Source organism: Phyllobates terribilis, unplaced genomic scaffold (assembly GCF_046119375.1).
Source record: "Phyllobates terribilis strain yellow unplaced genomic scaffold, ASM4611937v1 Scaffold_2__4_contigs__length_985480577, whole genome shotgun sequence".
NCBI lineage: Eukaryota > Metazoa > Chordata > Amphibia > Anura > Dendrobatidae > Phyllobates > Phyllobates terribilis.
This window is the reverse complement of record NW_027362762.1, coordinates 980,974,879-980,988,318: the sequence shown is the minus strand read 5'-3', so window position 1 is coordinate 980,988,318 and position 13,440 is coordinate 980,974,879. Positions and strand designations below refer to the sequence as shown.

The 13,440-nt window shown below is 47.8% G+C and overlaps 1 protein-coding gene across 4 annotated transcripts in view; it reads right to left on the bottom strand.

Annotated features, from left to right (window-relative positions):
- Positions 1 to 13,440, bottom strand: part of CASQ2 (calsequestrin 2) — a 189,594-nt gene that overhangs the window by 49,462 nt on the left and 126,692 nt on the right. For all 4 annotated transcript variants that reach the window (XM_073670897.1, XM_073670899.1, XM_073670898.1 and 1 more), the window contains exons 9-10: positions 11,550 to 11,650; positions 8,392 to 8,466 (exon numbers count right to left, since the gene is read on the bottom strand). In XM_073670897.1, coding sequence (XP_073526998.1) covers positions 8,392 to 8,466; positions 11,550 to 11,650 — 176 coding nt within the window. The remainder of the gene's footprint in view (positions 1 to 8,391; positions 8,467 to 11,549; positions 11,651 to 13,440) is intronic.

Below are 13,440 nucleotides of genomic sequence, written 5' to 3'. Positions count from 1 at the left end.
TCAGGGACCTATGCACCCTTCTGCACAGTTTTGAAATGGCGACGAAGATGTTTAGTGCTGACGATGCCATTATCAGCATGACTATTCCGGTGATTTACATGCTGGAGCACATGTTAAACAGAATTCGGAGTCAGGTGGTGGCACAAGAGGAGGTGGAGGAAGTAGAGGAGGAGGAGTTGTATGCGGAAGGGCTAACATCTGCAAGGTCCAGACGGTCGGCAGCACCAGGGCGGCAGGCATGTGAGGGTGGGGGAGATGATTTTACCAGGGCGCATGGTAGCAGCCAAACTAGTGAGGAAGGTGCAGGAGCCCAGGAAGAAGTGGAGGACGAACTGATGGAAGACTCATCAGATGAGGGAGACCTTGATCACATTTCTGTTGTGCGAGGTTGGGGGGAGAGGACAGAGGAAGGAAGCATGATTGTTACCTCGCCACCAACACAACAGGGACTTGGTGCTCCTGGATGCGCAACACACATGAGTGCCTTCTTGCTGCACTACCTGCAACATGATCCTCGAATTGTGAGAATTAGAAATAATCCTGACTACTGGGTTGCCACACTGTTAGATCCCCGGTACAAAAGTAAATTTGCAGAAATTATTCCTGCCATAGAAAGGGATGCACGCATGCAGGAGTATCAGCAGAGACTGTTGCAGAATCTTACATGTGCTTTTCCACAAAATACCAGTGGTGCACGTAGTGAATCTCACAGTTCCAACTTGCCAACCGTGGGACCGTCAAGTGTTCAGCACTCAAACCGTAACAGAACCACAGTATCTGCTGGTAACATCAATTTTGCGGAATCATTTCACCACTTTTTTAGCCCATCCTTTGCAAGGCCACAGGAGACAAGAAGTCTGACACATAGTCAACGCCTAGAGACGATGGTACAGGAGTATCTCCAAGTAAACATTGAAGCCACGACTGTGTCACTGGACCCTTGCTCTTTTTGGGCTTCCAATCTGGATAAATGGCCGGAGCTAGCCACTTACGCCTTGGAGATCTTGTCATGCCCCGCAGCCAGCGTTCTGTCTGAACGTGTGTTCAGCGCTGCTGGTGGTGTGCTGACAGATAAGCGCACGCGGCTCTCCACTGATAATGTAGACAGACTCACGTTCATAAAGATGAACAAATCATGGATCCGAAACGACTTTTCTACCCCTGTGTCATCCTGGGGAGAGTAAAAGCTTGATGATTGGTTAAAATCACCCTACCAACCGTTTTAAGCTTTCAAATTACTAATCATGTTTATCTGTATCTTGACTGGAAAATAATTTGGGCTTTGTAGCAGTGTGCAGTACTGATTCTATTAGGCCATCTATAATAAGCTCCACCAGATTTAAAATTAATAATAATTTTTAGCTGCATCTAGCCCGGAAAATAATTTTGGGGCTCCGAGATGCGCAAGACACATAAGTGCCTTCTTGCTGCACTACCTGCAGCATGACCCTCATATTGTCAGAATTCGAAGTAATCATGACTACTGGGTTGCCACACTCTTAGATCCCCCAAACTTTTCGATCAACCTTTTCATTTTAATAAAGACCAAAAAAATGGTCATTTTTGAAATTATAAGCATTAGCAGGTTGTTAGAAACTGAAATCAAACAGTTTTCAACTCAAAACTTTATTCTAGGTGATGTTACATTTTCACATAGGACCCCTTGTTCGAAAGGAGCTTCTGAACTCTCTCGTCCATTGAATTTGTCAGGTTTTGGATGGTTTCTGCTTCAATTGTTTTGCATGAGGACAGAATACCCTCCCAGAGCTGTTGCTTAGATGTGAACTGCCTCCCACCATCATAGACACTCCTTTTAATGATGCTCCAAAGGTTCTGAATGGGGTAGAGGTCAGGGGAGCATGGGGGTCACACCATAAGTTTGTCCCCTTTTATGCCCATATCAGCCAGAGATGCAGATGTTTTATGTGCAGCATGAGATGGTGCATTATCATGCAGAAAAATGATCTTGCTGTGAAATACACGGTTCTTCTTCTTGAACCATGGCAGGAAGTGCTGTTTGAGAAAATCCACATACATTATGGAGTTCATCTTTAGCGCCTTCAGGGATCCTAAAGGGGCCGACAATCTCTCTCCCCATGATTCCAGCCCAAAACATTACTCCACCTCCTCCTTGTTGGCGCTGTAGCCGTGTTTGCGTGGGGTGTCCATCAACCAGCCATCCTCCACTCCATCCATCTGGACCATCGAGCGCTGCACGGCACTCATCCGTGAACAAAACAGTTTTGAAATCAGTCTTCATGTAATGTTTGGCCCACTGGAGCCGTTTCTGCTTGTGTGAAGTGGATAGAGGAGGTCGACAGGATGGCGTATGCACAGCTGCAAACCTCTGAAGGACCCTGCATCTTGTTGTTCGGGGGACGTTGGAGGCACAAGCAGCTTCAAAAACTTGTCTGCTGCTATGACAAGGCTTTTTTGCCGCTGCTCTTTCAACCTGACGTAATTGCCTGTAGGAAAGAGTCCTCAATTTGCCCTTATCAGCACGCACACGTGTGTACTGTGAATCAGCTACATACTTCTTGATTGCCAAGACACTTCATCCTGATCATCGCACAATGTTGATTGTAGTCATGCCTTGACCTAAACACTCCACAATTTGTTGCTTCTCAGCAGCCGACACATCCTTTTTCTTTCCCATTTTGGCAGAAAATGTAGGCTGCTTAATAATGTGAGACAGCCTTCTTAAGTAGTCTTGCCTTTCATTGGACACACCTGCCAAACTAATTAGCACAGGTGTCTGCAATTGCTTACAGTGATATAAAGAGCCCTGACACACATCACCATCAATGAGTTTAACTGACAAACAAACAAATTCTTCCCTTATCACTCCTAAACACTTTTTGCATAATAATTTGGAACGCGGTGTACATGTGCTTTTCCACAAAACACCAGTGGTTCACGTAGTGAATCTTACAGTTCTAACTTGCCAACCGTGGTCTGTATGGAGTTGTTCAATAAAGGGCCCAAAATTAAGATAACATAGATGGGAGAGGTCTCTATGAATAGGAATTCCTAAGTATTTGATACCCTGTGAGGGCCAGGCAAAGGGAAAGTTGGACTGGATGGAATCCTATATGGATTTGGGGAGGGAGACATCGAGGGCCTCAGACTTCGCTGCATTGATTTTAAAATTTGACCATGTAACAAAGTGATCTATTTCAGCCATAACAGCAGGGATGGATATATGCGATTGAGTGATATATACTAGGACATCATCAGCAAATAGAGAGCACTTGTACTCGGTGCCTCCCACCTCAATCCACCTAATATTGGGGTTATGGCGAATTGATGAGAGCAGGTGCTCCGTCACTAGGATGTATAAGAGAGGGGACAGAGGACATCCCTGCCTTGTCCCATTGGTGATTGTGAAAGGTGATGAAAATGTCCTGACGCGCCCCCTGGGCCTTGGGACACCCGGAGCCGGACCCTTTTTGGTGGATGCTGGTGGTTGTAGTCTTCGTGGCGGCGATCCGGTTCCGTGGCTCAGGGCGGTCAAACCAGTGGCGGAACTATTTATGTGGTTTTGATGTTTAAATGTCCGACTACGCCACCCGTGGATTGCGGTCAGAGTGAACCGCCGCTACAGGGCAGACCACTGAGGCTGGTGTTGTGGGTGCAGCAGAGCGTAGCATAACTCCCCACGGGAGGAGTATAGCCTCAGGGCAGTGTATGCGGAGGATGGGGGTGATGGTGCAGGGCAGCAGCAGTAACGACACGGAGTCAGTGATGCAGTTCAGGGCCTTTACTCACAGTTCTTATTATCCAGACCACGTCTGCAGGTAACGGCTGCCCACGTCGTACTGTGCTCACCAGGTGAGGGGCTCAGACAACTCCCAGATAACTTTGGAGCGCTTCACAGGACCCCCTTTGTGTGTCCTTTGTCTGGCCTTTCTTACCAACACTTCTGTCCGGCTGCCTCGGGCCTCCTCTTGGTAAACTTGGCGCCAGTTTCCCTGACCCTATGTGGTGCCTTCCTAGCGGGTGGAGCAAGGGGCTGCGCCACATAAAATGTCAGAGCCTCCGGTTTCTAGCTGAGGGTCGTTTCCTGCCTCCACTAGTTCGGGGACCGGTCTCCCCCTTTGGCCTGACCCCTCCACGCAGGTGGATTCGGGCGTGCGGTGGCGACTCGCCCGTCCGCACCCCTGGGATCCCTTCATTCCTCGTTCCTGGAGCCTTCTCCGCTCCTCTTCCTTCCTTCTCCCTCTTGCAGGCCTGGGCCTCTGTTACTAGGCCCGCCTCCGGAGCAGAGCTCATGCAGAGCCCCTGCTCCCTGCCACTTCTGCTCAGACTTCTCTGCACTGAACTAAGATGGTGCCCACCTTTTATACTCCCTTCTCAATGCACCCAGGAACTGCTTCCTCCCTGCTCCTGCACTGCAGGGTTCCCCTTCCTCAGTGTTCCCTCCCCCCACTCCAGCCAGGGACAGGGACTGTCGTGCCCATCTCAGGGGCATATTGGTCGCCCTGCCCCACGGCAATGTGGTGTAATGCATGCAGGTGTCGGGTCCTGATCCACACTCCATCCTTATCTGAGAGTGAGATATCACACCTCTGGGTGAGGTGCAATATGTCTGTAGCAACCGAGCCCTCGGTGCTACAGTTCCATTTATCTTCAGCCTAGGTGACGTATTGTGATACAGGGCCGTGATTTTGGCTATAAAAGGGTCCCCTAGACCCCTACCCCAAGCTTTTTAAGAGAATCATATATGGCGTGCCAGGAGACTCTATGGAATGCTTTCTCAGCATCCAACGAGAGTATCTACTTACAAATTTTTAACTGCATCTAGCCCAGGAAATACTTTGTGCCTAGTAGCAGTGTCTGCTAGTCAGCGGATTATCCCGGCTGTTAAGCAAGCTACACCACCTGTAGTTTGGACACTTAATTTTTTCAAAGGAAATGCTTCGGGACCACGGGATACTTAGTGAAGAGCATCAGGAGGCACCCCAAGGCATAGGGGCTGGGACTGGCAGTAGGATGCCTTGCGGTGGACAGCCGAGCTCGATCCTTATAAAAGCTTTTTAACTGCAGCAGCTTTAGTGGACGCTACTGGAGCTGGAATTACGCGGCTGCTGGCATGAGACTTGCCCTCCAATAGATCCTTGTAAATGGATTTAAAGTGTATTCATTCAAATTAGAGAGACAATTTAAATTAAAAAGCTTAGAGCTGCCTCCACCACAGGGGGGCTCTCTCGACCCACCAGCGGACAGGCACCAGTATTGGGAGAGGGGGGCTGGCCGTCAGGGTTCACCGCGGCTCTGGCACAAACCCGGCGACACGGAGGTGGCACGGGCAGGAGCGGACTGGCCGTCTCGGCTTCTCACTTTTTGGATTTTAGAAGGGCATGACATGCCTATATCTGTGTCTCCCCCTCCTTTTACTCCTCCACCTCTTTTCTTTTCGCATGACTATATGTACTTGTCACTTTTCCATGTGTTAGTTGTGTCTTCTGAGCAGTTTGTCAGCTTTTGGACACCTTTGAAGGTGTTTTCTATGTGTTTCTATGTGTTTTTGTTTGCCTGCCATTGGTTTTAACGGTGTTCGAAGGTGTTCGACGAACAGTTCGACGAACAGTTCGGCGAACACACGGGTGTTCGACGAACCGAACCGAACTCGAACACTACGGGGGTGGCTCAACACTAGTCCAGAGGAGGGTTGGCCAGACGTGGTAGAGGCGGATGGCAGGGCGGCCATTGCATTGGACAGATCCTGCAACTGGGTAGCCATCACATTGATGGCATCATTAAGCTGGTTCTGTTGCTCACACTGAGAATGGTCATCCTCATACAAGACTTGTACTAGAGACTTGTGGTCACTGGAACTCGACTTGTCAGCGAGGTCCATGGTCTGAATGTAATGTAGTGTTGGAGGGTGAATGTAACACTGGTGGATGTGGGTGCACTGCACCATGGGCTGGGTTACACTGGAGGGGTGTGACTAGGTGTCTACCATATCTATGTCTACCACTAGAGCCTCTGGTGGTGAGGATATACTGGGCTGCCGGTAGACACCAATTACACCACTCCAGGGTTATCCATGGGATGGCAGCAACTGACCGGGGTATTTGAGGCATGAGTACAAGATACAGGAGGGTGAAGACATAGACGAGATCAGACGGTCTGAGGTCGCAGGCAGCACAGGGTCAGGATACATAGCCAAGGTCCAGAGAGGAGAGGTCAGACAGGATGGGTATGTGAGCCGAGTCACAATAAGAGAAATAAAACACACAAAAACCAACTGGACACAAGCAAAGTGAACTGACTAGGAACCAACTTTGGGCAGAGAGTGGGGGGTGGAGATGCTTAATATAGGACCTGCTGGCAAGGGATAGGCTGGGGAACCTAATCTCTGCAGGACACAGCAGGATTATATTCCTGCTACGCCCCCTAAGGCCAAATGGAAACAACATGGTGAGAAGCCTTGCAGTGACCATAGTAAATAGGATGGCACTGAGAGGACATGCGAATTACCACCGTGACACCTGAGACGTACTCCAGACTTTAAAATATTTAAGGTGGTTTAAGGGTGAAGGCCAGGGCATCATTGGGAATTAATAGTCAGAGTAGCCAGCGCAAAATCTGTCTGTGGAAGTCCTGCCAGGCAACCATGGGCAGAGCCACATTATATCGTAAAGAAGAATGAGGAGTCCTGGAAGTGATGATCCAGCCCTAAAGAGCCCTGATCTCACATCATCCGGTCTGTCTGCGATGACATGAAGAGGCAGAAGGATCCGCACAAGCCTCATACACAGAAGATCTGGGGTCAGTGCTCTAAGATGTTTGCAATAACCTCCTTCCGAGTTTCTCCATAACCTGTATACAAGTGACGAGAAGTGATGGAGGCAACAGGTGGTCACCAGATACTGATGATGAATGCGCCATACGGTCACCAGATACTGATGATGGAGGAGATGGGCGGTCACCAGATACTGATGATGGAGGTGAAGGGCAGTCACCAGATACTGATGATGGAGGTGACGGGCGGTCACCAGATACTGATGATGGAGCTGATGGGCGGTCACTAGATACTGATGATGGAGGTGAAGGGCAGTCACCAGATACTGATGATGGAGGTGATAGGTGGTCACCAGATACTGATGATGGAGGTGACAGGCGGTCACCAGATACTGATGAGGGAGGTGAAGGGCGGTCACCAGATACTGATGAGGGAGGTGACAGGCGGTTATCAGATACTGATGATGGAAGTGACAGGCGGTTATCAGATACTGATGATGGAAGTGACAGGTGGTCACCAGATACTGATGATGGAGGTGACGGGCGGTTACCAGATACTGATGATGGAGGGGACAGGCGGTCACCAGATACTGATGATGGAGGTGACGGGCGGTCACCAGATACTGATGATGGAGGGGACAGGCGGTCACCAGATAAAGATGAGGGAGGTGAAGGGCGGTCACCAGATACTGATGATGGAGGTGACGGGCGGTCACCAGATACTGATGATGGAGGTGACGGGCGATCACCAGATACTGATGCTGGAGGTGACGGGCAGTCACCAGATACTGATGTGGGAGGTGACAGGCGGTCACCAGATACTGATGATGGAGGGGACAGGCGGTCACCAGATACTGATGATGGAGAGGACAGGCGGTCACCAGATACTGATGATGGAGATGACAGGCGGTCATCAGATACTGATGATGGAGGTGACAGGTGGTTACCAGATACTGATGATGGAGAGGACAGGCGGTCACCACATACTGATGATGGAGGTGACAGGCGGTCATCAGATACTGATGATGGAGGTGACAGGCGGTCACCAGATACTGATGCTGGAGGTGATGGGCAGTCACCAGATACTGATGTGGGAGGTGACAGGCGGTCACCAGATACTGATGATGGAGGGGACAGGCGGTCACCAGATACTGATGATGGAGAGGACAGGCGGTCACCAGATACTGATGATGGAGATGACAGGCGGTCATCAGATACTGATGATGGAGGTGACAGGTGGTTACCAGATACTGATGATGGAGAGGACAGGCGGTCACCACATACTGATGATGGAGGTGACAGGCGGTCATCAGATACTGATGATGGAGGTGACAGGCGGTCCCCAGACACTGATGATGGAGGTGAGAGGTGGTCACCAGACACTGATGATGGAGGTGACAGGTGGTCACCAGATACTGATGATGGAGGTGACAGGTGGTCATCAGATACTGATGGGATTCACATGTCTCTTTTCTTCAGTCACTTTACATTTTCTTATATGGTAACAATCATTTTTGTTACCAATAATGTGTTTGAACCCTTCTATATCTGAAGCTTCTGACTCTGCAGCATTTTTCCCACCTCTGCCCAGCACTCATCTATGCAGGTGCAGCCTGTGTATCATTCAGTCTCAATACTCACATCCGTCACATTAACGACTCCAATTTGTGGTCTGAACAGGTCGATATTGAAAGTCTTCTCCCAGTATGTCACCAACTGTGGGGAGAAGATTACAGGTCATTAATAGCATCACAGACATGGTGGAAGTGAAAATTAAGATGTCAGATGTAAGAAACAATAAGAAAGACACCCTGAGGAAACAGAGGAGAGGACGTGCAGAGGACTATGGAGAGGATATTAGAGTCCGGAGAAGTCATAGGAGTTTGGAGAAAAGTATAGCGAAGTCTGGAGGGGACAGAAGAGCATAAAGAGGACAGAAAAGTCTGGAAGAGACAAAGAAGTTTCTGAAGGGGAGAAAGGTGTCTGATGGGAGGCAATAGAGAAGTCTGGAGGAGGCAGGAGACTGGAGAGGACAGAGGATTCTGGAGGAGAGAGAGTAATTGTTATGATCTGCAACATGTACTAAGGAAAGATAGGGGAAAGCTGTCCCTACAGTAAGACTAAGCTGAATCCCTACGATGAAGCGGGCTGCCTGTTCCTACTGAACAGACCCGCCTTAGTCCTCGGCTAGTCTGAACGGAGACCTATAGAATTAAGGGAGGGGAGAACTAAGGACTGGGACAAAAATGGGACACCTCCTAAACAGAGAAGTTGTTGCAGAACACAAAAAGGGACAAGATCTGAAGGACAGAAGAGTGTGGGGGAGACAGAAGAGTCTTAAGGAAGGGGCGAGTAGTATGAATAAAGGAACAGAAGAGTCTGGAGGGGGCCAAGGAATTTGGGGAGGGCAAAGGAGTCTGAAGTAGAGGATAGAGGAGTTTGGAAAACAACGTAGAGGAGTTTTGAAGAAGAGAAAGAGGTCTGGAAGAGAGCATAAGAGTTTTGAGAGGACATAGGAGTCTAGAGGATGAGAGTGAAATGTGGAGTGGGATGCAGGAGTCTGCAAGAGTAGACAGATGAGTATCAAGGAAGACGGAGAAGTCTGGGGAAGACACGGGAGCCCGGAAAAGGGACATAGGTGTCTGGAGTGGACAGAGGAGGCTGTAGAGGACAGATGGGATTGGAGGAAACAGAGGAGTCTGGTGGACAAATGAGTATAAAGGAAGAAAAAGGGTTTGGAAACTACATAGGTGTTTCAAGGGGGGGCAGAAGTATCTGGAAGAGGACAGGAAAATGTGGAGTCTGGAAGAGTAGATAGGCATCTGGAGGAGAACAGGGTGGTCTGAAGGAGTGAACAGAGGAGTGTGGAAACAGCAGAAGAGTCTAAAGGTGGAAGACAGGGAAAGGTGGAGAGGGACAATAGAGCCTGGAAGAGTATATAAAGGAGTATAAAGGAAGACAGAGGAGTCTGAATGAGAGGACCGAGGAATCTGGAGGACACAGAGGAGTCTGGTGGAGATAGAGTAGTCTGAAGGATAGTCTGAAGGACTCCTCTGTTCTCTCCTTAGATTCCTCAGATTCTGGAGGAGAACACAGGAATCTAGATCAGACAGGAGTCAAAAGGATGACAAAAAAGTCTGAAGGAGGATAGGAGAGTCTGGAGGAGAGGACAGAGGAATGTGGAGGAGACCAATGTCTGGAGATGAGAGAGATAAGAATCTACAGAGTTCTCAGGAGGACACAGGAGTCTGCAGAGGAACAGAGGAGTCTGGAAGACGGTAAAGTGAGGAGGGAATGCAGGAGTCTGGAAAGGACAGAGGAATTTTGAGGGGGCAGATCTCTTTTTCTGAATGAACATAGGTGTCTTGGCGAAAGTCTGTATGGCATCTTAAGGTTTTTTTTTCATTTTTGTGCTTTCAGTTCTTGCTCGCCTTCTTCTAATAGCTGTAACTTTTTTATTTTCCCGCTGACAAAGCCATGTGAGGACTTGTTTTTTGCGGGACTAGTTGTACTTCTACTGGAAAATAGTAAAAAACTCCAATGAAGTAAAATTGTAGAAAAATAACGCAATTCCGCCATTATTTTTTAGGTTTTGTTTTGCCAGGCTTCATTCTGCAGTAAAAATGACCTGGAAATGTGATTGTCTGGGTCGGTAACATTACGACTTGCATATTTCTTTTTTATTTAAGTAGTAAAAAAAAATCAGAAAATCTTGGAAAAAAAAAATTAGCTTGAGTTGCCCTTTTCCAAAACCCGTCACATTTTTGGGTGGATTGAGCAGAGTGGGGGCTTGTTTTCTGCGTGGCGACCTGATGTCTTTATTGCCACCATTTTGGGGGTAGATACGATGCTCTGATCGCTTCTTATTGCCTTGTTTTGAGTTGCAGCAACCAGAAACCTGCAATCCTGATAATTCGGTTCTTTCTCCTTAGTTTTTAGAGATCGGGATAACGCATTTTAGATTTGGATATGCCGGGCTTTTCTGGACACGTTGATAACAAAACATGTGTTTTTATTTTTGCATATATTTTATTATTGACTGTGGAGAAGGGGGGGGTAGAATTTTTGTATGTCCCTTAAAGTTTTTTTTTACATTTTTAAATACTTTTTTCTCTCCTTTTTATGTCATTTGTCAGTCCCCACAGTACCTTGTGCTGCGTACAGCAATGCTGCAGTCCTGGTGTACGGGGGGGTCGCAGGGAGCCGCTGGCCCCCAAAACAAGCGTCCGGGACAGATCGCTGCCCTTGAATGCCACTGTCAACAATTGGCTGTGGCACTGAAGAGGTTAATTAGAGGCAGAGGCCAGAGATGTAATGTGGCCGGCCTCTGCCCTGTGTGGAGAAGCTGCGGCTCCAAAGTCCCTGACACTCCAGGACAGAGATTTCTGTCATTGGCTTTAGGGGGTTAAACCACCAGCCATCGTCTTCCTGAAGCGCCTGCGCCGGCATCGTCTTGGCCGTTTTCCTGGCATCTTTGCCCTTTACGTTCCAGAATATAGAGGGGGTGGCTTCCAAACCAAACGCCCCGAAGAAAGAACAAGTTACTTCTTTTAACCACTTGAAGGTTTCGGCCGCTGAGTGACACAAGACGGCACACACCGCTTCACATTGCTGCGCACTATCGGCATTTTTTGCGGAGCTTTTTCAGGTGCTCTCCAGGTGAAACCCTCTGAAAAAGTCGTTGTGTGCACAGCCCCTTATACTACGTCCGTCACCTGATGATCTGTCTCTGGAGGAGACGTCACTGCTCGGCGATGTCACAGTTTAACGTCAGGTAGAGTAACAGAGAGGAACGTCACCAGAGGGAAGTCGTCCGGGTCGATCCACACGATGCTCAGGTCCGGATTCTCCGTGTTCTCTCGGGCAACTTCCTTCAGGATCTGGATGAACTCATAACCGTCTGTTGTCCGGGAGCAGCGAAACCACAAAGGAGAGAAGAACCAGAAGAGAAGATGATCCCCATCATCACAACAATCATCACCCCCATCATCACAACACTCATCACCCCCATCATCACAAGACTCATCACCCCAATCATCACAACACTCATCACCACCATCATCACAACAATCATCACCCCCATCATCACAAGACTCATCACCCCAATCATCACAACACTCATCACCACCATCATCACAACAATCATCATCACCATCATCACAACACTCATCACCACCATCATCACAACAATCATCACCCCCATCATCACAAGACTCATCACCCCAATCATCACAACACTCATCACCACCATCATCACAACAATCATCACCCCCATCATCACAAGACTCATCACCCCAATCATCACAACACTCATCACCACCATCATCACAACAATCATCATCACCATCATCACAACACTCATCACCACCATCATCACAACAATCATCACCCCCATCATCACAAGACTCATCACCCCAATCATCACAACACTCATCACCACCATCATCACAACAATCATCACCCCCATCATCACAAGACTCATCACCCCAATCATCACAACACTCATCACCACCATCATCACAACAATCATCATCACCATCATCACAACACTCATCACCACCATCATCACAACAATCATCACCCCCATCATCACAAGACTCATCACCCCCATCATCACAAGACTCATCACCCCAATCATCACAACACTCATCACCACCATCATCACAACAATCATCAACCCCATCATCACAAGACTCATCACCCCAATCATCACAACACTCATGATCCCCGTCATCATCACAACACTCATCATCACCATCATCACAACATATATCTCTTATCTGAACACATCCTTTTATATATAGGGTGGTCCAAAAGTAGGTGGACAGAAAGTGTAATAAGGTTATGAAAGGGGAGCTTTATCAAACATGGTGTAAAGTGAAACTGGCTCAGTTGCCCTTAGCAACCAATCAGATTCCACTTTTCATTCCTCACAGACTCTTTGGAAAATGAAAGGTGGAATCTGATTGGTTGCTACGGACAACTGAGCCAGTTTCATAGATCTAGTTTTCACAGATAGATCTCCCCCAAATCTGTTTTCTTTTCAGATAATTCAGATAACACATAATGACAAATAATTTAAATACAGATCAAAGAAAATGGATTTTAACAGAGTATTGGAAATCTCAAGATGCTGAAACCGTTGGAGCAAATTGGGTTGAAACATTTGGTACTCAAGCCCCAAAGAGAAAAAAAAGACGAACCATTTACCGCATTCATGACAAATTCAATGCCACTGGCTCCATCCTTAATGCTCCAAAAACTGCTCGACCCAAAACCGTCTGTACAGAAGATAATACTTGTCACTGAAACATTCGTTCAGAGTCCAGAAAAGTCCCCAGAAGAGCCTCTATGGAACTGGGGATGTCACGAGCTTCTATCATGAGAATCCTGAAATCTATTGGGTGGAAGCTGATCGTCAACGTGTAATTCATGGGTTATTGGAGGATGATCCAGACCGGCGGCTGCAATTTACTGAGATTATGCTTAACGAAACGGAAGGAAATCCAGTAATTGTCGATACCATTATGTGGAGTGATGAAGCTTCTTTCCCATTCTCCGGCCATATTAACAGACATAATTGTATTTACTGGTATAATGAGAACATGCATTTAACATCAGAGCAACAACTACATGAGCCCGGTGTCAATGTTTGGGGTATTTCAAGTTTTGGTGTTTTAGGACCAATAT